General features: G+C 47.0%; 1 protein-coding gene across 1 annotated transcript in view; it reads right to left on the minus strand.

The window, feature by feature from the left end:
- Positions 1-3,895: 3,895 nt before the first annotated feature.
- DNHD1 (dynein heavy chain domain 1) overlaps positions 3,896-21,370 on the minus strand; it is a 72,322-nt gene continuing 54,847 nt past the window's right edge. The window contains exons 30-42 of the mRNA XM_042232612.2: positions 20,877-21,308; positions 20,190-20,661; positions 15,085-15,357; positions 14,722-14,874; positions 14,366-14,544; positions 13,283-14,245; positions 12,910-13,096; positions 12,622-12,744; positions 12,332-12,533; positions 11,522-11,613; positions 11,211-11,360; positions 10,200-10,987; positions 3,896-10,006 (exon numbers count right to left, since the gene is read on the minus strand). Of these exons, the coding sequence (XP_042088546.1) occupies positions 9,656-10,006; positions 10,200-10,987; positions 11,211-11,360; positions 11,522-11,613; positions 12,332-12,533; positions 12,622-12,744; positions 12,910-13,096; positions 13,283-14,245; positions 14,366-14,544; positions 14,722-14,874; positions 15,085-15,357; positions 20,190-20,661; positions 20,877-21,308 (4,365 nt within the window). The 3' untranslated portion in view covers positions 3,896-9,655. The remainder of the gene's footprint in view (positions 10,007-10,199; positions 10,988-11,210; positions 11,361-11,521; positions 11,614-12,331; positions 12,534-12,621; positions 12,745-12,909; positions 13,097-13,282; positions 14,246-14,365; positions 14,545-14,721; positions 14,875-15,084; positions 15,358-20,189; positions 20,662-20,876; positions 21,309-21,370) is intronic.

Here is a 21,370-nt window from a genome sequence, read left to right on the forward strand (position 1 = left end):
TAACAAAAGGTAGACCACAAAAGTGAACTGCGCATCTATGCCATTTCCTGGTGGCTTAGATAATAAAGAATCTACCTGCAATGCAGGAGACTGGGGTTTGATCCCTGGGTGGGGAAGATCCCCTGGAGCAGGAAATGGCAACCTACTTCAGTATTCTTGCCTGGAGAATTCCATGGACAGAAGAGCCTGGCAGGCTGTAGTCCATGGGGTCACAGACTCGAACATAACTGAGTGATTAACACAAAAAAATTAATTGCATTTCTATACACTAGAAACACACATGTAGACACTAAAATTTAAAATACCATTTACATTTGCTTGAAAAGAAATTAAATACTTAACTATAAATAATACATTTGTAGGATTTCTATGCTAAAAACTGTACCTTGGTGATGAAAGAAATCAAAGATCTAAAAAAATGGGCTTTCAGGTGGCACTAGTGGTAAAGAACCTGCCTGCCAGTGCAAGAGACATAAGAGATGCTGGCTTGATCCTTGAGTGGAGAAAATCCCCAGAAGGAGGGCATGCCAACCCACTTCAGTATTCTTGCCTGGGAAATCCCATGGACAGAGGACAATCCATGGTGCTGCACCGTGTTGGACACGACCAAAGCGACTTTATGCACGCAAGCAAATAAACAGAAAGACATACCATGTTCTTGGATTGCAAAAGCAGTAAAGACGTCAGCTGTGTACCCACATGGGTATAGAGGTTTAACACAGTTCAGTTCAGTCACTCAGTCGTGTCCGACTCTTTGCGACCCCATGAATAGCAGCACGCCAGACCTCCCTGTCCATCACCAACTCCCAGAGTTCACCCAAACTCATGTCCATCTAGTCAGTGATGCCATCCAGCCATCTCATCCTCTGTCATCCCCTTCTCCTGCCCCCAATCCCTCCCAGCATCAGGGTCTTTTCCAATGAGTCAGCTCTTCTCATGAGGTGGCCAAAGTATTGGAGTTTGATCTTTAGCATCAGTCCTTCCAATGAACACCTGGGACTGATCTCCTTTAGAATGGACTGGTTGGTGTCCTTGCAGTCCAAGGGACTCTCAAGAGTCTTCTCCAACACCACAGTTCAAAAACATCAATTCTTTGGCACTCAGCTTTCTTGACAGTCCAACTCTCACATCCATACATGACTACTGGAAAAACCATAGCCTTGACTCAACGGACCTTTGTTGGCAAAGTAATGTCTCTGTTTTTGAATATGATATCTAGGTTGGTCATAGTAAGCGTCTTTTAGTTTCATGGCTGCAGTCACCATCTGCAGTGATTTTGGAGCCCAAAAAAATAAAGTGTGACATTGTTTCCACTGTTTCCCCATCTATTTCCCAGGAAGTGATGGGACCGGAAGCCATGATCTTAGTTTTCTGAATGTTGAGCTTTAAGCCAACTTTTTCACTCTCCTCTTTCACTTTCATCAAGAGGCTTTTTAGTTCCTCTTCACTTTCTGCCATAAAGGTGGTGTCATCTGCATATCTGAGGTTATTGAGATTTCTCCTGGCAATCTTGATTCCAACTTGTGCTTCTTCCAGGCCAGCGTTTCTCGTGATGTACTCTGCATATAAGTTAAATAAGCAAGGTGACAATATACAGCCTTGACATACTCTTTTCCTGACTTGGAACCAGTCTGTTGTTCCATGTCCAGTTCTAACTGTTGCTTCCTGACCTACATATAGGTTTCTCAAGAGGCAGGTCAGGTGGTCTGGTATTCCTGTCTCTTTCAGAATTTCCCACAGTTTATTGTGATCCACACAGTCAAGGACTTTGGCATAGTCAATCAAGCAGAAGTAGATGTTTTTCTGGAACTCTCTTGCTTTTTCAATGATCCAGCGGATGTTGGCAATTTGATCTCTGGTTCCTCTGCCTTTTTTAAAACCAGCTGAATGTCAGGAAGTTCACGGTTCACATACTGCTGAAGCCTGGCTTGGAGAATTTTGAGCATTACTTTACTAGCATGTGAGATGAGTGCAGTTGTGCAGTAATTTGAGCATTCTTTGGCATTGCCTTTCTTTGGGATTGGAATGAAAACTGACCTTTTCCAGTCCTGTGGCCACTGCTGAATTTTCCAAATTTGCTGGCATATTGAGGGCAGCACTTTCACAGCATCATCTTCCAGGATTTGAAATAGCTCAACTGGAATTCCATCACCTCCACTAGCTTTGTTTGTAGTGATGCTTTCTAAGGCCCACTTGACTTCACATTCCAGGATGTCTGGCTCTAGGTGAGTGATCACACCATTGTAATTATTTTGGTCATGAAGTTCTTTTTTGCACAGTTCTTCTGTGTATTCTTGCCACCTCTTCTTAATATCTTCTGCTTCTGTTAGGTCCATACCATTTCTGTTCTTTATCGAGCCCATCTTTGCATGAAATGTTCCCTTGGTATCTCTGATTTTCTTGAAGAGATCTCTAGTCTTTCCCATTCTGTTGTTTTCCTCTATTTCTTTGCATTGCTCACTGAGGAAGACTTTCTTATCTCTCCTTGCTATTCTTTGGAACTCTGCATTGAGATGCTTATATCTTTCCTTTTCTCCTTTGCTTTTTGCTTTTCTTCTTTTCACAGCTATTTGGAAGACCTCCCCAGACCCCATTTTGCTTTTTTGGATTTCTTTTCTATGGGGATGGTCTTGATCCCTGTCTCCTGTACAATGTCATGAACCTCCGGCCATAGTTCATCAGGCACTCTATCTATCAGATCTAGTCCCTTAAATATAGTTCTCACTTCCACTGTATAATCATAAGGGATTTGATTTAGGTCATACCTGAATGGTCTAGTGGTTTTCCCTACTTTATTCAATTTAAGTCTGAATTTGGCAATAAGGAGCTCATGATCTGAGTCACAGTCAGCTCCCGGTCTTATTTTTGCTGACTGTATAGAGCTTCTCCATCTTTGGCTACAAAGAATATAATCAATGTGATTTCGGTGTTGACCATCTGGTGATGTCCATGTGTAGAGTCTTCTCTTGTGTTATTGGAAGAGGGTGTTTGCTATGACCAGTGCGTTCTCTTGGCAAAACTCTATTAGCCTTTACCCTGCTTCATTCCGTACTCCAAGGCCAAATTTGCCTGTTACCCCAGGTGTTTCTTGACTTCCTACTTTTGCATTCCAGTCCCCTATAATGAAAAGGACATCTTTTTGGGGTGTTAGTTCTAAAAGGTCTTGTAGGTCTTCGTAGAACCGTTCAACTTCAGCTTCTTCAGCGTTACTGGTTGGGGCATAGACTTGGATTACCGTGATATTGAATGGTTTGCCTTGGAAACGAACAGAGATCATTCTGTCATTTTTGAGATTGCATCCGAGTACTGCATTTTGGATTCTTCTGTTGACCATGATGGCTACTCCATTTCTTCTGAGGGATTCCTGCCCACAGTAGTAGATATAATTGTCATCTGAGTTAAATTCACCCATTCCAGTCCATTTTAGTTCGCTGATTCCTAGAATGTCTACGTTCACTCTTGCCATCTCCTGTTTGACCACTTCCAATTTGCCTTGATTCATGGGCCTAACATTCCAGGTTCCTATGCAATATTGCTCTTTACAGCATCGGACCTTGCTTCTATCACCAGTCACATCCACAGCTGGGTATTGTTTTTGCTTTGGCTTCATCCCTTCATTCTTTCTGGAGTTATTTCTCTACTGATCTCCAGTAGCAATTTGGGCACCTACCGACCTAGGGAGTTCCCCTTTCAGTATCCTATCATTTTGCCTTTTCATCCTGTTCATTATTTAAACAAAATTCCTATCAAAATCCCAGCATGACTTTTTTGTAGTAGATAAGATGATTCTAAAGTTTGTATGGAAAGGCAAAGGAACTAGAATAGGCACAGTTTTGAAAAAGAAGAACAAAGTAGGAGGAATCAGTTTACCCAATTTCAAGACTTACTACATAAGTACAGTAATCAAGACTGTGTGGTATTGGTGGAGGGGAGTATAGATACAAAATCAATAGAACAGAGAACCCAGAAACAAACTGATACAACCATGCCCAGCTGATTTTGACATAAGTGCAAACACAGGTCAATGGGGGAAAGATAGTCTTTTCATCAAATGGAGCTGGAGAACTTGAACATCCACAGGCAAAAATAAATATATACATAGATACATAAATCGTAATCTGTCTTGACCTAGTCTCACACCTTGTACAAAAATTATCTCAAAATGGATCAAGGACTTAAGTGTAAAATGATGTATAGTATAAAACTCTTAGAAAAGAAACACAGAAGAAAGTCCCTGATATCTAAGGTGAGGCAAAGAGTTTTACACTTGGCATCAAAAGCATAATTCAGGAAAGAAAAAACTGATAGACTGAGATTTCACCAAAATTTAAAATCTTCACTCTGTGGAAGACCGTATTAAGATAGGAAGCTATAGACTGAGAGAAAATATTTGTAAACCACATATCTGACAAAGAAGTATCTAAGAATATGTAAATAACTCTGAAAACTCAGGAGTCAAAAGCCTGATAGCCTTATATTTAGTAAAGAAATTGACTTTGTTATTAAAAACATCCTCAGCAAAACAAAACAAAATCTCCAGGCCCAGATGGCTTTAATGTTAAATTATTTCAACCACTTAAATAATATCCATCTGACACAAACTCTTTTAGTAAGCAGAGTAGGACAGAATACTTCCCAATTCCTTTTGTGTGAGCCTAAGACAAACCCAGAAGCAAAATTACTAGGACATACTATATTTAATTAATTCCACCAAGTGCTGCCAAATTGCTCCCCAGAATACACCAATATACCCATCTACCAACAATACATAAGGACTCTTAATTTTCCACTCTCAACATTTCTTACATTAAAAGCAATAAGAGTGCCACAGAGAGAATGGATTCTGGAGACAAATGCCTGGATTCCATAACTGGCTCTGAACATTTTATAATCTATAAAGGGAGTATAACCTTTAAAAACTGTGTCACTATATTATATACCTGTAATTTACATAATATTGTACATCAGCAATATTTCAGTTTATAAAAGTGCAAAAAAAGTTGTTGGTAGAGAGGTTGACTTGCAGGATTGTTAAAAAGATTAAGAGATAAGCAATTTGAAAGTGACTATTCCAGTACCTCGCATAAGGCATGTAGGATCTGCTCCCCAGAACGGGTTAATCTGTTCAGTCTAAAAGGACTAAACACTCAAAAGACCCATGTCTCTACATCCAGTGCTGGCACCAACCAGTCTTCCATCAGACTCATACTGCCCAGGGATGGGCTAACCGTTCATCCATGACCAAAGAGGGGCCTCCTTCACCCGATTCACATACATCTGGAGAAAGCTATATTCAGTGGGGACACTCGAATCCCCTTCTAATCAATGGCTCAGATCCTCAGGGTTGATGGTCACTTCAGTTCAGTTCAGTCGCTCAATCATGTCCGACTCTTTGTGACCCCGTGGACTGCAGCACACCAGGCTTCCCTGTCTGTCACCAGCTCCTGGAGCCTACTCAAACTCATGTCCATTGAGTCGGTAATGCCATCCAACTATCTCATCCATCCTCTGTTGTCCCCTTCTTCTCCTGCCCTCAATCTTTTCCAGCATCAGGGTCTTTTCCAGTGAGTCAGTTCTTCGTATCAGGTGGCCAGAGTATTGGACTTTGTATTCATCAGTCCTTCCAATGAATATTCAGTACTGATACTGATGGCGACTGATGGCAACTGATGGTGACTGTGCTGGATGCTTACTCTATTCTTCCATGCAGAAAAAATTTCAGTGTAAGGTAATGCTGCCTTAGGTTCCATGCAAGAGGATTTGTCATCTTGAAGTTTTTAAAAGTACTCTTATTCAAAATGACATTCCTTGCGTGGCTCTCAAGCACAGGCTGATAGTCATATGGTCTCAAATGGGTCCAGTTTTCTCTCACAAAGTGAGACAAGTATGTCAAGTAGAGTGAGAACTTGAAAACTAAGTAAGGGTACACTTTACCCAAAATAAGACCCAGATATTATTTGGTTGTAATATTACAGACTAAATCTTCTTAAAGAAAGAAATATATTTATAAACAATAAAGGTAAAAAAAGCAAACTGGCTCTGACTTTGTGACGTTGAATAACTGGCTGAATCTGTATCTCAGTTTCCTGACCTGTGGTATGGAATAATAATATTATAGTACCTAACTTAGAGCTACCAGCGCTTCTTAGGCATCAGTGGAGGAACTGGCACTTTCTTTTTTTCTGTTTCAAACATTTCCCATATATATGCTATTTCTGAATAAGGATTTTCAAATTGAAAAGCTGAAAAAATTATGTTTCAGGTGAGCTGCAGAGCACTAGTCAAGGAAATTTTTGGTCTTTGGATTATTAATGCATATAGAGTACAGAGCCAGATCACAAATTTCCTCACAAATTTGGATACACAGATAAAATTTAGCTCCTTTCTCAATTACTGATCTGATTTTCCTCACACGTCTCACTCCCATCCTCCCAGAAGATGGCTAGAAATAAATTTTGTTCTGTCTCTTAAAGTTTCATTTGTTTGCTTTGAAATACATTCTAAAATTCTGAGCATTCTACCTTTGTTCCTCTCCAAAGTGGCAGCTGGGTGTTGCGAGGAGGGCTTGTGTGGCATTTTGATGTCGGAAGAAAAGGGTCCCTGGCCTAATACTGGCTCTTGGGCATGTACACGCTGGAATCCTCTGGGTAGGGTTGGCCTAGTTCCACACCTGGGCGTCCTGCCAGCATTTGCTTCTAAAGCTCATGAATTCGTGGTCTTGTCTTTTTCAGCTGTCGGAGCCTTTTGCCCCTCCCTGCCAACTTGGCCTCCTCTCAACAATTCTTGTTTGCTGCTGCAGACCCCAGTGATTCTCTGCCTCATATTCCTTCGAGCTTAACAGATCTCTATTCAGTTTCTGCACTGCTCAGGGATCAAGGGACACTTCTTCCTGTCCGTGCCACTCTGCCTTCTTATTGCTCTTGTGGCCACAGTAAGTCAGTGTTGCAGAGCAGTTCCCTTCTAAAATCACAGGTAGGAAAAGGAGGAAAAGCCTCTTTGCCCTCAGTTTACTTCTAAAGTCCTAGATCATGTTTATTTTATCATATTCCTCCCTGCCTTGACTCCACTTCTTCATCCTCCACCCCTCACCCCGCCACCTGATCTTTCAGGACAGGATGGGACATATCTCTTCCCTTTGTCACGTGTCTTACTTCTTCCTTCCTTTCATTGTTTGAGACTTTACTTCCCTAATGAGATTTTTTTTTTTTAATGTTTAAATTTGGGGTGTGGTTTTTGTTTTTTTTTTTTTTTTTTGGCACACCACAGGACATGTGGGATCTTAGTTCCCTGACCAGGGATCAAACCTGGGCCCCATCAGTGAAAACACAGTCCTATTCACTGGACCACCAGGGAATTCTCCCTGAGATTTTAATTTATCTGATAGACAATTTCAGCTGTGAAATTGTTGAATCTGGAATATTTTTACACTCAGTCATTGTATTTGGGCTACACTGTCACTTGCTATTTATAACCTCTACTTGTCTAAGTTGGTACTTATAACCTCTGATTGTCAAAGTTTAATAACAATTTGCTGTGCATAATTCAAGAATGAATTTCAGTCAATTATGCATCAGTAAAGATTAATTTAAAAAAAAAGAAATTCTAGGTTTAAAAAAGAATACATTTTGGTCTGGAGAATGATGTGGATTTATAGAAAATATTCTGGTCTTACTTGTGTATCACTATTGTTCCCTGTTCCCAATGGGGAAAATAGTATTGATGGTACATATGGACAGAGGGTTCATTTATCCAAAAGGACTTCTTTAATACTCTGCTAGTCTCCTCACCTGAAGGAATAGCCACGCCCCTGGTTATAGAAAAGAAAAGGGAAGAGTTTCTGAAGAAAGAGGGAGCTTTTGCCTCTTTGCTCAGCCTTTGTTAGGACGTCAGTTGCACTGCAGTCACTAGCAAGTGGGGTAACTGAAGAGCTTGTGCACTGATGCTCAGCGTACATCTCTGTTTGCATTTCCTCCCACCACGTGGCTCGTACCTAATCATACAGCAAGGGAATTAATTTGTACCTAGTAAAGTCTGGAGCCTGGGGGCAGGGAGAGGAGCTGGTGTTGGCTTTTAACTGGTATTGTCTGCTACATTCTAACCCAACTTTTATCCAAGAGGTTTGCACTGGTGTCGGAAGCAATCACGAAACTAATAATAATTGAACATGTCAAAGCAGAATACCTGATTCCCTACCTCCAACCTGTCTCTCTCCCTCTCAAATTTCTCATCTCACTTAATGACACCATGATCCACCCAGTTGCTCAAGTCATCCTAGATTTGCCCTTTTACCTCACATTCAATCCGTCAGTAGGTTCTGCTGGCTTTGCCTCCAGAATATTTCCTAAAATTCTCCATCTCCATGGTTATAATCTTAGTCCAAACTCCATCATCTCGCACTTGATTTACTTCAATAACCTCCAAACAAATCTTCCCCCTTGTTACTCTGGATTTCCTTCCATCCATCCATCCACCCACCATGGGTTTCCCAGGTGGCACAACAGTAAAGAATCCACCTGCCACTGCAGGAGACACAAGAGACACAGGATTTGGTCCCTGGGTCAGGAAGATCCCCTGGAGTAGAAAAGGGCAACCCACTCAAGTATTCTTGCCTGGAAAATTCCGTGGACAGAGGCGCCTTGTGGGCTATAGTCCATGGGTCGCAAAAAGTCAGACACAACTGGGCACACATACACATCCACCCGCCACAGAACAGTCAGAATGATCTTTGAAAAAGATAATTTCCCATCTAGTACTCTCCAGTAGATTCCTTCTTACACTTTTAAAAAGACAAGCTCATCATCACGATCTGCTCCGGTTTATACCTTTCCATACTTTCGGCTCACTTTGCCCCTCACTCACAGTGTTACAGCTGCATGTTCTGTCCGTTGAACACCCCAGGTTGTTCTTGCCTCAAGCTCTTTGCATCTCTTGAAGGCTCTATCTGAAAGACAGGTACTCCTAGATTTTCTCCTCCTAGACCTAGCAGATCTACTCCTAGATCTTCAACTAGCTCCCTTTCAAATATTCAGCAAGCCTTCCTTGACCACCCAAACTAGATTAACTGCTCCCCTCCAGTCACACTCCAACACATCAGCCTGTTTTGTTTTCTTTATAGCACTTAAAAATCATCAAATTTAACTCATTTATATGACCATTGAATGAACATAGGACCTTGTGTCTTATTTCGCTTTTGTTTCTTCGTTTGTGTGCTGAGAATACATCTTGTGGGGATGACTAGCTGGGCAGAATTGGGGCATTCCCAATAGTACTACTAAGTGCCTGAAAAAATGATCTTGAGTTCTAATGTTCTCCCTTTAAAAATATCCCTTGTGGGTTTAGCACAGAGCTGAGAGCACAGTTGTGAGCTGGGCAGGGATTCAAAGTGCTATGCGTTAGCCATCCTGAGATCTGCCTAGCCCCTTGGAGACAGGACTAACCCCAGGTCCATCTCCCCACAGTGTCCCCACACTTGCCTCTCCCCAAGTGCCAGGCACACATCCTCTTCTCCCTTCAGTGTGAACAGACCTCCTGTTTCTCAGATGTACACACTGTTTTCCCCTCGGTGTGTCACTTTGTCTGTGTGCACACATCTACCTCCCTTGTAAGTCTCAGAAACATTTCATCAAATCAGTCCAACTTTATTTTGGCTGAGGGCTCAGGACAACGGAGCGCTGCACACGTGGACTCTCCTTTGGATGCAGGTGGCGGGACTGAGCTTGGTGGGCAGGGGCAGGTGCATCAGGACCTTCCTCCTGTGTAGCCTAGTGGTGCCCAGGGGCCCTTCCAAGTACACAGGGCAGGAATACACTGCCAGGCCGCCTCGGGGTGGCAGGTCATTGGCCGCTGGGGCCTGGGCACTGACGCTGACGGGAGGCAGAGGGCTGGGTTGACTGGAGGAGCTGTCTTGCAAGGCCCCTGCTACCGGGTCCCACTTGGCATTGTGAAGCTGCAGTCCAATCAGCAGCAGCCCCATCTCTGGAACCGTGGGATGTGGGCTGTTCGCCACCTGGGGGCGCCAGAAACCGGTCAGGCAAGGCTAAGAAACTAAGGGGTCCCGGTGGAGTCGGATCAGAGAAGCAGGTGAGCTACTGAGGAAGTAGAACCAAGAGGAGCTAAGGTGAGGGGCTTAGCTACACTGCGAGGTGTAACCAGGGATATGAAGGGGCGGAACTGGAAACGAAGGGGTAGCACGAAGATACCTGGAAGTGCAGAGGACTGATCAGCTCCTGACGTTTGTGGGGGAGTTGACAGGAGCTGGAGGTTTGGCAAGCTGGGAAATTGGTCGGGGCGACCACAGCAAAGGTAGCTTCCCAACGCAGGGACAGCAGCAGGCGGCGCGGGTGGCAAAAGGCTGACAGGTGAAAGATGCGCTCTGGTACTTGGGTCCCCACACCCAGGTAGCGAAGCAGCAGCTGCCCACGGCGCGACAGCTGTCGCAGCCAGTGCCAGGGCGGCTGCGGCCCGGCAGGCGCGTGGGGTCGCCAAGGCGCGGGTAGGCGGCCAGTCCAGAGAGCCTGAGCCACCGCGGCACAGCGCCGGGCGGCACACGGGGGCGCGCCCTTCAGCTGCTGCAGCAGGCAATCCAGGTCCCTCTGCAGCGCGCCCACCAGCTGGCTCAGTTCCAGCACCTCCGTCTTGAGGAAGCCCTCCAGCGGCAGCGGCGCACTCAGCCCCAGCTCCCCGAACCCCACGCCAGACTCCTCTTGGCGCATGATCTCGGTCAGCTGAGCCTGCAGTGACTCCAGTCTCCGCTTGGCTTGCGCTAGGCGTTGCCGCAGCCGCCTTTCGGCACGCCGCGAGGTCCCGCGGGCCGCGGGCACCCAAGTAGGTGAACACCGCTGCAGCGCACTCAGGATGGCGCGGCTCTGGCGTCGCAACAGCCAGGTCTGGGAGCCAGCACTCAGTCCGCAGATCCGGGGTTCAGGCGGTGTGGGCAGTAGGTGCATCTGACCCTTGCACTCCTCCAGAGCATCCAGCTCCTTTAGTTCTTAGGGGTTGGAGAGGAGGGGTGAGAGATAAGACCATCTCTTTCTACCCCAGACCCAAGGAGTAGTAGGCCTTCCTCTGAAACTTGAACCCATCATTATCCCATAACTATGTCAATATCCTCCTTTCTATACCTTTATTGGTACCTTTGTTATATTCCCTTGAGCAAGGTGGCATTACTGTGCTGCTTCCCGCCCCAACACAGATACCTGACCGCAGCTCACCTGGGCTGGGCATCAGAGTGGCCAGCAGATACTGAGGTGTGTGTGGCTGGGCTCCATTCCCGCTGCTGGAGCTCAAGCAGGCTCGAGTGAGGCTAATCAGGACCTCCCTGTCCTTGTCATCTCCCACAGGACCCCCATAGAAAACCGAAGCTGAGGGTGAGGTCAGAGCCCCTCAGCTTCAGTCCCTCCCATTTCCACCACCTCCCAAACCGAAGTAGTAGATTATGTCCCATCTCAGTGCTCCCCCAGCCCACTCCCTTCTGGGTTCTCCTGGGGGCTGGTGACTACATGGGGGACAGGAGGAGTCTCACCGGCCAGCTCCCTCATGGCAACACTAGGATTGCTAAGGCTGGCGCACAGCTGGTCTTGGATCTGCAGGACGTGGGTCAGGGTTGCTTGACTCCTGAGGATGGAGAGCAGGAAGTTGGGTTTCAAAACTGTTTATATGCTGAGGATTTTCACATCTTTCTCTCCAGCCCAAACTTCTCTCCTGAGCTTCAGACCCATGAGGCTTACTAATCATTGCCACTTGGCACCTCAAATTTCCTTTCAACTGAAATCATCATTTTCCCCCACACCAGCCACCCAGTTGTCCAGCGCTGAAATCTGAGACTCATCCTTGACTCTTCCTTCTTCCTCACCCCATGATCTCATTTCTCGATACTGTCAGAGCCTCCCAAAACTATTCTGCTTGCCTTCAGCCCACCCCATCTGGTCCGTTCTCCACACTGCTGCCAGACTGATCTTTCCAACAAACGAATGGGATCATGTTTCTTCTATTTAAAGCCCTTTAGTGGCTTCCCACTATCCTCAGGATCCGATCAGTCCCACAAGCCTTTCCTCTCCCCGCTGCCCCCCCAGTATGTCTACCTCAGCCACACTGAAGCCTTCTCTCTCCTGCTAAGCTTAGTTCCCTCTGATCAGAAAGGCCTCATCTCCTCCTGATCTGCTCTGCTGTCAGGACTCAACTCAAAGCAAGATTCCAAAGTCCTTGGAGAAGCCTTCCTTGACTTCTCCTTGCCCTCATATTTTGGAGCTCCCCAGAGATGAATCCCAGCATGGGAAAAATATTCAGTGTTTGCTGAGCGACTGACAGAGCAGGATGGGTGGGGGTCCCTCACCAGTGCCCCCTGTGAGCCTGCAGCTTCATCCCATAGAGTTGCCGGTGTAGCAGGAGGCCATGTAGGAGAAGCAGAGGCAGCACCCTGCTTGGGGGTTGCACAGAGAGTCCTTGCTGGACTAGCTCCACGCTGTCGACCAGGACATGGCCCAGCTCCAGGGACTGGTCCCAAAACACAGGCATGGAGTGCTGAGTGAGCACGGCTGGGGAGGAAGAAAAGTGCTGAGTCAGCACGGTGCAGTTGCCCTCTGGGCTCCAATCCAAGAGCCTATGGGGAAGCTCCTTCCTCACCTGGTAAGGAAGCAGTAGCTTCTGCAGACACAGTAAGCCAAAGACGGAAATCCCTGTGGACAGCAGCCACATTCCTATTTGCTTGTTGAGCAAAAAGCAGTTCTAAGTCCAGGTCCGAGACCTCTAGGGGTCAGACATAGGGCTGAGATCAATTGCTGGATAGGGATCAGACTTGAGGCTAAGGGGTCATACAAAGGGGATGAGGGGATAGACCATGAGACCCAAGTTCAAGCTCAGGCCCAAGTGCAGGATAAAGTCCTAGAAGCCATCTCTAGACAGCAAACCCACCCTTGGCTCCATCCAACAGTCCCAGCAAGGGCTGCAGCAGCTCTTTTGGCCAGTGAGGCATAAGATGACAGTTCTCCAGCACCAGCCATTCTCCCCTGAGCATAGCCTTGCGGAGAGAGCTGATCACGATGGAGACTGGGTCCCAGGTTTCAGAGCCCAGAGCTATCACCTTCAGATGCTTCTTCCCCTGGAAACAAACAACAAAATGGCAGAGTAACTCAAAGAGATGCTAGGATGACCCAAAGGACCCAAAGTAATGCCGCAGGTGACCCAGAAAGTCCCTGAGTAATCCAGAAAGATCCATGAGAAGGTTGGGGGTGGGGTGGGCCTACCACCCACCCCAGCCCTACTGGCCCAGAGGCTAGGCTCAAACCTGCTGATGTCTGGCAGCCAGCTTCTGGATAACGGTCAGGTGATGCAGGGTGGCAGTGGGATGACCGGGTGGTGGCAACAAGATCAGTATGGGCTGAGTAGCCTGAGTGTGTTCAAAGGGGATGGTGTGGGCACTCAGGTTTTCATCCAGGGGCCGGCCCAGGAGGCTGGTGGTGAAGGTTGCCAGGGTGCTGACCAGGCACTCAGGTCGCAGCACACGCCACAGGATCAGCTTCTGGAGCAGGCTCAGTGGGTGAGCCCCCGGCCCTGGTGCAGGGCCCAGCACACTGGATGATAGAGAGAGGTAAGCCTGCCAAACACTGGCATGGCCCGCCAGGGATGCACACAGCCCAGCAAATGGGGGCAGCACCTCTAACATCTCACATTCATGCCAGGTTCTCAGCCCTAGCCAGGCTGGTCGAGCCACACCTGGGGCTGGTTTTTCACAGCCTATGCTGGGAGAGACTGCCAGTCCAGGCCAGAGGGCCAGCCTCTCCAGCTCCGGCGCCTTCCTTGCCACTCGCAACAGAGCCAAAGCACCCAAGACACCCACCAAGGGCACTCGGGTCAGGCCCAGTGTAGCCACAGTGCTGCCTAGTAGCTGGTGGGTCAGCTGTCTCTTCAGCTGCAGCAGACGGCAGGTTACTTCCTCCCGCCGGTGAATCTCACCCTTTATGCTGTTCAGAGCCCGCTTGGTGGCAGCCAGACAATCCTCTGGACTCATATGGAAAAGTGGTAGTAGGTTCTGCAGTGAGCTAAGAGCCTTTATGATGGTCATGCCATGCCAGACCACACGCCGATAGGGGGCCCACACTGCTACCTCCTTCAGCCTCAGCTCTTCTAGGTCCTCTAAATGGGCATGCAGCCGACACAGCTCCCCCTGGGCCCTCACCACGTCTCGCAGGAACTTGGCTGGTCTCTGACGCCATGGGCCCTGGAGCAGTAGCATCAGCAGCAGCCGCTCCTACAAACAGTCACTTATTGCATAATCTGGTCCTTCTCCATGTAGTTCCCCGCTCGGTGACATTCATCTCCACCCCCGTACCGGAGCCCATCCCAACCCACAGACTGAATCTCCAGGCACCTCAACAACCACTGCAGCTTCCCAGGAGTCCAGGAATCTGACAGTCAGGTCCCACCAGTGGGTCTCGAGCTCAGGACGCTCTGTGCACAAGATTTCCCGCAGCATCCGTTCTTCTAGGATTTCCGTGTTCACACCCAGGTCCAGCACATTCAGCCCCTTCAGCAATTCACAGCCTAGCACTTGGAGTCACACAGGAGAAATGCTTAACCCCTTCCCTTTGGCAGAGCCAGGGGTGAGGGGCCCAGGGAGCGTGGCTACTGGCTATGGTCCTGAGCCCGCTCTAGGTCAGAATGAGTGAAGCTCAGGCCCTGGTGTGTCCACAAAGCCTTGCTGGCAACTCACCCACTGGGCCTCACCTTTTTCCAAGGCATTGAGGGGGACAGCAGTACTCAGATAGAGGCAGAAGCCAGGCTGCACCTGGGGTGGGCTCAGCTGTTCCCGCTGAAGTAGCCATTGCAGTTCTGGGCAGTCTAGGCCCAGCTCCATGTTGGTCAATAGCACGGGCAGGCCTGTGCAGGGGAGACAAGGACACCTTACCCGCCATGTCAGCACCTGGGTGCCCCCATGCACTACGTCTGGCTCCAACCCAGGGTTCTTCCAGAGGATTAGTGCCTGGGGTGAAGGCAAGGGTGGAGGTCAGACTGGGGATTGAGAGGCCTGTGGGGCCACTGAGTAGGAGAGGACACAGGAGACCTTGGGCGGACAGCATGCGTTCTCACCATGGGCAGCTGCCTCCTGGAGCTGAGGCCCCAGCTCTGGGCTGGCGCCTGAGAAGACTTGGAGGTCCAGAGGGGGTGGGGACTGAGGTCCCTCCTCATCCTGCTGTTCTTTCTCCTCTTGCTCCTGCTGCCCTTCCTTTTTCTCCTTCATCTCCTTGATTCTCTTTTCTTCTGCCTTCTGCTCCTTTGTTTTATCACACTCATCACTATCATCATCTTCATCTTCCATGTTCTCCTCTTTAGACTCTCTTTTATTTCTCTTAAAGCCCTTCCCTGTGGCAGGAAGATGAAGAGGTGCTCTTCTCAGGGAGGGAATCGGGCTCCTGGGGAGCCCTATTCACCCAAGGACTCCAGCTCATGAAGGAAGGTCTGGTCTGCGGGAAGACACCTTAGGAAAGTCACTTAAGCTCTCTAAGACTCAATTTCCTCATCTGCAAAATGAGTTGATATTAGTGCATTACTAACACCACATAGCGTTCCTGTGAAGATGACGTGAAACAATGCACAGAAAGCACTCCCCTGGCACCTGGCAAGCACCCAGTAGAGGGCAGCTCCCAGTAACTATAAAATGCCAGGGAGGGGTTCTCGTCACCCCTGAAACTAGCTCCATCTCTGCCTTTCTGTAGGTTGGCTAGAAGAGTCAGTGCATTTCCCTTTTAGCCTGAGCTAATTCTGTCACTAACAACTATACAAGTCACCACTAGCATAGAGATCAGTGCCTGGAAGTATCAATTCGTGAAAGAAAGCCCATAAACTATGGCCTTGGCCACCGCATGGGCAGTGCTGTGGACCCGGGTTGTTGGTTAACCAACAGCTATCTGCAATCCCCTTCTCTTTGCCTCCTCTACTGCAGGAGCTGGAAAAGATAAATAGTGTTTTGTTTTATGTTGGGAAATTTAAGCATAAGTTTTTCAGAAAATTAAGTGTTTAAGAAATGGGCAAATAGAGGTTGCCAGACCCACAATTTGATGTGTTTGTTTCCTATTGCTTAACAAATTATCACAAACTTAACAGCTAAAAACAACACACATTTATTATCTCTCAGTTTAGTAGGTTAGAAATCTGACCAGACGCTCTGCTCAGAGTTATACTGGGCTAAAATTGAGACTAAAATCATGGGTTGCACTGCTCAACTGGGACTTGGGTGTTCTTCCAGGCTTACCATTTTATGGGTTTTGTTTTTGTTTTTTGTTTGTTTTATTGAAGTACAGTTGGTTTATAGTGCCGTTAGTTTCAGGTATACAGTAAAATGATTCAAATATATATACGTGTATTCTTTTTCAGATTTTCTCTATTATGGGTTATTACAAAATAGTGAATACAGTTCCCTGTGCTGTAAGTAGTCCTTGTTGTTCATCTATTGCATCTGTAGTAGCATACTTTAATATCTGCTAATTCCAAACTCCTAATGTATCCGACCTCTCCTTTCCCTTTAGTAACCATAACTTTATTTTCTATGTCTATTTTATAAATATGTTCATTTGTATCATTTTTTTTTAGATTCCACATATAAGTGATATGTGCTATTTGTGCATCTGGCTATCCAGATTTCTGGAAGATTTTTTATTTTCCTGATGAAAGGGACACATACTGGCTACGAGCACCTCTGACATGATGCTTGGAGGGATAGTAGCATTTGATAGCAAATATGGTGGCTTTAAAACAATAGAAATTTATTCTCTTAATGGCCTTGAGACCAGAAATCCAAAATCAAGGTGTTGGCAAGAATGCACTCCTTCTGAAGGCTTTAAGGAAGATTTCTTTCTTGCCTCTTTCAGCTTTTGGTGGTTCTAGGAGTTCCTTGGCTTGTGGCTACATAACTCCACTCTTTCCCTTCACGTGGCCTTCCTCTGTGCACCTATGCCTTATCTTCTATCTCTTACAAGGACACTTATCACTGGATTTAGGCCAGCCCTCGAAATCTAGGATGGTCTCATTGCAAACCCTTAACTTAATTATATCTACAAAGACTCCTTTTCCAAAAAAGATCGTATTCATAGGTTCTGGAGGTTAGGATGAGGATATATCTTTGGGTGGACACCATCCAACCCACTACAATGTGATAAATGACTATACCAAGGGTCATAGGTCAGAAAGCTGGAAGATTCTGAGTGCTTGGAGGCAACACTGAAGCCCTATACCTGCTTATCCCAGTCCTTTTTATTGGATAAGAAGGACTTATCCAATAAAATAAGTCCATTTGTTTAAGCCATGGTGAGTGGGATTTTTGTTACAGGTAGTAAGCAGCAGTGAGGATTTTTCTTTTCCTTACTGGTAAGGTGGCTAGGCTATGTGTAGCTAAAAAGCTGGCTTATCTCATGGGACTTCTCCCCTGTGCTCACTGAACTTTAGTGGACTTAGTAGTAGATGCTGGAGCAAGCTGGCTGCACCTCTTCTTAGTGAAATAATCTCCAGAAAGAACTTAAAGGGAACTCCTTCCTTCTCATATCAAGCAGTGTTAGATCACACATGATCTGGTACTCATGCACCCTGCTGACTTCTAAAAAATGATTCTGTACATCATATCACATGGAATAGGAAATCACAGGCTATTGGATAATCAGGGATGCCTCCAGGTTCATCACAAGCACTTCTCTCCCTGCATTCCCTGACTGTCAAGAGTAGTCTCTCTCCCCCTTTTGATCCACATACTTCCAAGTAGGGGCTGCATTGCATGGCCAGTCAGCCTAAGCTCCCCCCAATACTATTTTCTTAATACAGCCCTGAGGTGAGGGCCAAGGTTTAGATGGATGACAGTTACACTAAGGCTTAGTGGAACTGGTGGAGTGGAATTGGAGTCCCCAGAACCAATGTTAAGAGACAGAAGCCAGAAGTTGGGGCTCAAATTCAACAAGAATATATCAAGAGTTCTGGCATCAGTTAATAGAGTCTTTACGAATGAAATCTGGAGGAGAAAAGCTAAGAGATTTTAGGAGATTAGCCAGAAATTCCCCCCATTGCTTAATTTTACAATACATCCTAAGCCCCCATACCCATTCCGATAGGAAGTGGACATTTATGGTATAACGGCTACCAACAGGGTACTCTTGCCTGACCTTCCTCTCACAGATACTTCTGGGGGACAATGGGCAAGGAAAATTATACTATTTATCAGAACTTAGGGCAGCTGAACCGGTTGTCCAGGAACTCACTCCAGTGAATTCAATTAGCCAGTGAAATGATGCTAATCTTTTACCTTCTGTCTGGCATTGCACAGTATCTGCTAGAGACCAATATAATGTGTGTTTCTTGCCCTTTCCAAGTTTCTAAACAGAAGTTTATTATAGTTATCTTGATTTGATTTTGCTTCTCTTTGCTTATCAGGTGTATTCTTAAGGTGAGATTCACTTAATCTAGGATAGTTTACAGAACCACCATGAAAAGCCATATCCAGATCTGATCAAGAGATTATTCAGAGTTTCAGGACTCAGCATTGGATATAGCAGCTAGGGTGTCTCTTATTAGAGAGGGGGTAAATTAATTTATAGCTACACGTATGCTAGCTGTATAGTGGATGTTTTTGTAATGGTGTATGGGCACAACAGAAAGTCATATACTGGACAGCCAAGGGATGGACTGTAATGTTGACAGCAGTAAGACACTGGTGGTAGTAATGACTGCTGACTCAATGGACATGCATTTGAGCCAACTCTGGGAGACGGTGAAAAACAGGGAAGCCTGGCATGCTGTAGTCCATGGGGTCACCAAGAGTCGGACATGACTCAGCGACTAAATAGCAACAGCAGCAAATAATGACTAATGTTTCTGAGAACTTATTATACAGTAGGCACTGTGTGAACTCTTTTTTCGTGAATTATCTTAATTCTTACAACACTTTATGAGATGGCTATAAGACCCTGATTTTATTGGCAAACTTAGGCTTTCAGTTCAGTTCAGTTGCTCAAGTCATGTCCGACCCTTTGCGACCCCATGGACTGCAGTATGCCAGGCCTCCCTGTCCATCACCAACTCCCAGAGTTTACCCAAACTCATCTCCATTGAGTCGGTGATGCCATCCAACCATCTCATCCTCTGTCATCCCCTTCTCCTCCTGCCTTCAACCTTTCCTAACATCAGGGGTCAGCTCTTTGCATCAGGTGGCCAAAGTATTGGAGTTTCAGCTTCAACATCAGTCCTTCCAATGAGCACTCAGGACTGATCTCCTTTAGGATGGACTGGCTAGATCTCCTTAAAGTCCAAGGGGATCTCAAGAATCTTTTCCAACACCACAGTTCAAAAGCATCAGTTCTTCGGCACTCAGCTTTCTTTATAGTCCAGCTCTCACATCCATACATGACTACTGGAAAAATCATAGCCTTGACTAGATTGACCTTTGTTGGCAAAGTAATGTCTCTGCTTTTTAATATTTTTTAAACTTAGGCTTTAGAGAGATTAAATACCTTACCTTAGGTCACACAGCTGACAAAGTGCAAATATTTGACCCAGGTAGTTTTTAGTTTCATGCATTGGAGAAGGAAATGGCAACCCACTCCACTGTTCTTGCCTGGAGAATCCCAGGGACGGGGAAGCCTGGTGGGCTGCTGTCTATGGGGTCGCACAGAGTCGGACATGACTGAAGCGACTTAGCAGCAGCAACAGTAGCAGCAGTCTGCTTATAGATCCCTGGTTACAGACCACTTTATTATATACTTTCTGTTCTAGAAATCTATTATTTTTACTAGTACAACCCTCAGCCCCTTCTTCTGGGAAATAAACACTCTTCCTTCCTTCCCCTAGAAAATGCTCCTTCTGATGCTCTATCCAGATGGGTCCCTGATCCAAGCAGAACCAATGGAAATATTTCCCAGAATTCCTGATAAATTTGAATAGGAAAGCTCTGAGTCATAGTCCAAGGTTCTAACAGTGCTGAGCAGACCAGGAAGTGGAAGATTATGGTCAGTCACATAGATTCACAATCATTGTAGTATGGGCCCAAAAATATACATGTGACCCGATTTATTAATATCATATTGGCTGAAGAAATCTGGGATACCTTGGCCATGAATATTTAGTGTCTTCATTGTGAAGGGGAAGAGTGGATGTGGCTGAGAGTGTTGAGCAGCTCAGATACCAAGAAGTGTTGTGTTTATTATCCCTGGATTTACCTGTGCCATTGGTGGGACCGTTGGCCAAGCGTCCAGCCTCTTCCAGAGGCAGCGGCTTCAGCCAGATGAGGGCCTCATTGCCGGGGTCAAGCAGCAGGGGCCAACGGCAACTGAAGTAGTGAGTGCGGCTTCGCAAAAGCAGCGCTGCCAGGCGGGCTGACTTTGCCTGGGGCTTCATGTCTCGGTCCCACTGGAACTGTTCAGATTCGGAGCTCAGCAAGGACACAAGGCTGAAGGGAGAGCGTGTGGAGAGCAAGGGGTTCTTTGGCAACGTGGCGACAGATTTCTGCATCTGCTTCAGGGCCTGTGCCACGTCATCTGGGCCCAGCGGCTCCTGACAGCCCCTGCAGAGAGCCAGCCACTTGTCCAACAGCTCCTGGCGTCGCACTGGTGGGAAGGGACCCAGGTAGTTGATGGCAGCTGAACACAAGAGGGCATCTCCGAGCACCGTGGAGGAGTGACCCTTCAACTTCTGATGTGGAAGGGAAGATCAGACAGTGTGTAGGCCGGCGGGGAGGGTACAGGTGGAAGGTCTGGTGGAGAGGGAGCGAGGCAGGGTATGGGGGAAAGCACGGCAAGGAGGGCAGAGTGGGACAGAGGGAGGCGGTGGGGGCACGGGGAGGGGCAGAGGAGTGGTCTGCAGCGCAGAAATGAGCTTCAGGGAGCAGTCTAGTAGGAGCTGGTTACCTGGAGCTCCGTAGTCCAGGAATGCATAGGCGTGAGCAGGGCAGCCTCAACCGGCCACTTGTGATGTTTGCCACACTGAGCCTGTCCCAGATTCTCGACCACACGCTTGTGGGAAGTTTGGGCATTTTCCAGATTCTTGGACAGAGCCAAACTGTGCTCTAGAAGCTCCTGGGCCTGGAACTGGTACTGGCCCAGGCGGGCCTGCTCCCGAGCCAGTGTCGCCTCCACCTGCCTCAGCAGCAGGCCCGTGGGCAGTCCTCGGCGCTGTGCCAGCCCGTAGCACAGAACGGCCCAGAGCCAGGCTGCCAGGCTTGCTATAGGTATGCTCACTGCCCGCAAGTCTGCATCACTCATGCCTGGAGCTTTCAGAGCCAGGTTTAACTTGATCATCTCTGCGTCTGTCATCTTCTCCTTGGGGAAGAACACCAGCTCCTGGGGGAGTGTGTGTTAAGAGGGGTGGGGGAAGACATGGATGCTCTGACCTTGCCCCAACA

Source organism: Ovis aries, chromosome 15 (genome assembly GCF_016772045.2).
Source record: "Ovis aries strain OAR_USU_Benz2616 breed Rambouillet chromosome 15, ARS-UI_Ramb_v3.0, whole genome shotgun sequence".
Lineage (NCBI taxonomy): Eukaryota > Metazoa > Chordata > Mammalia > Artiodactyla > Bovidae > Ovis > Ovis aries.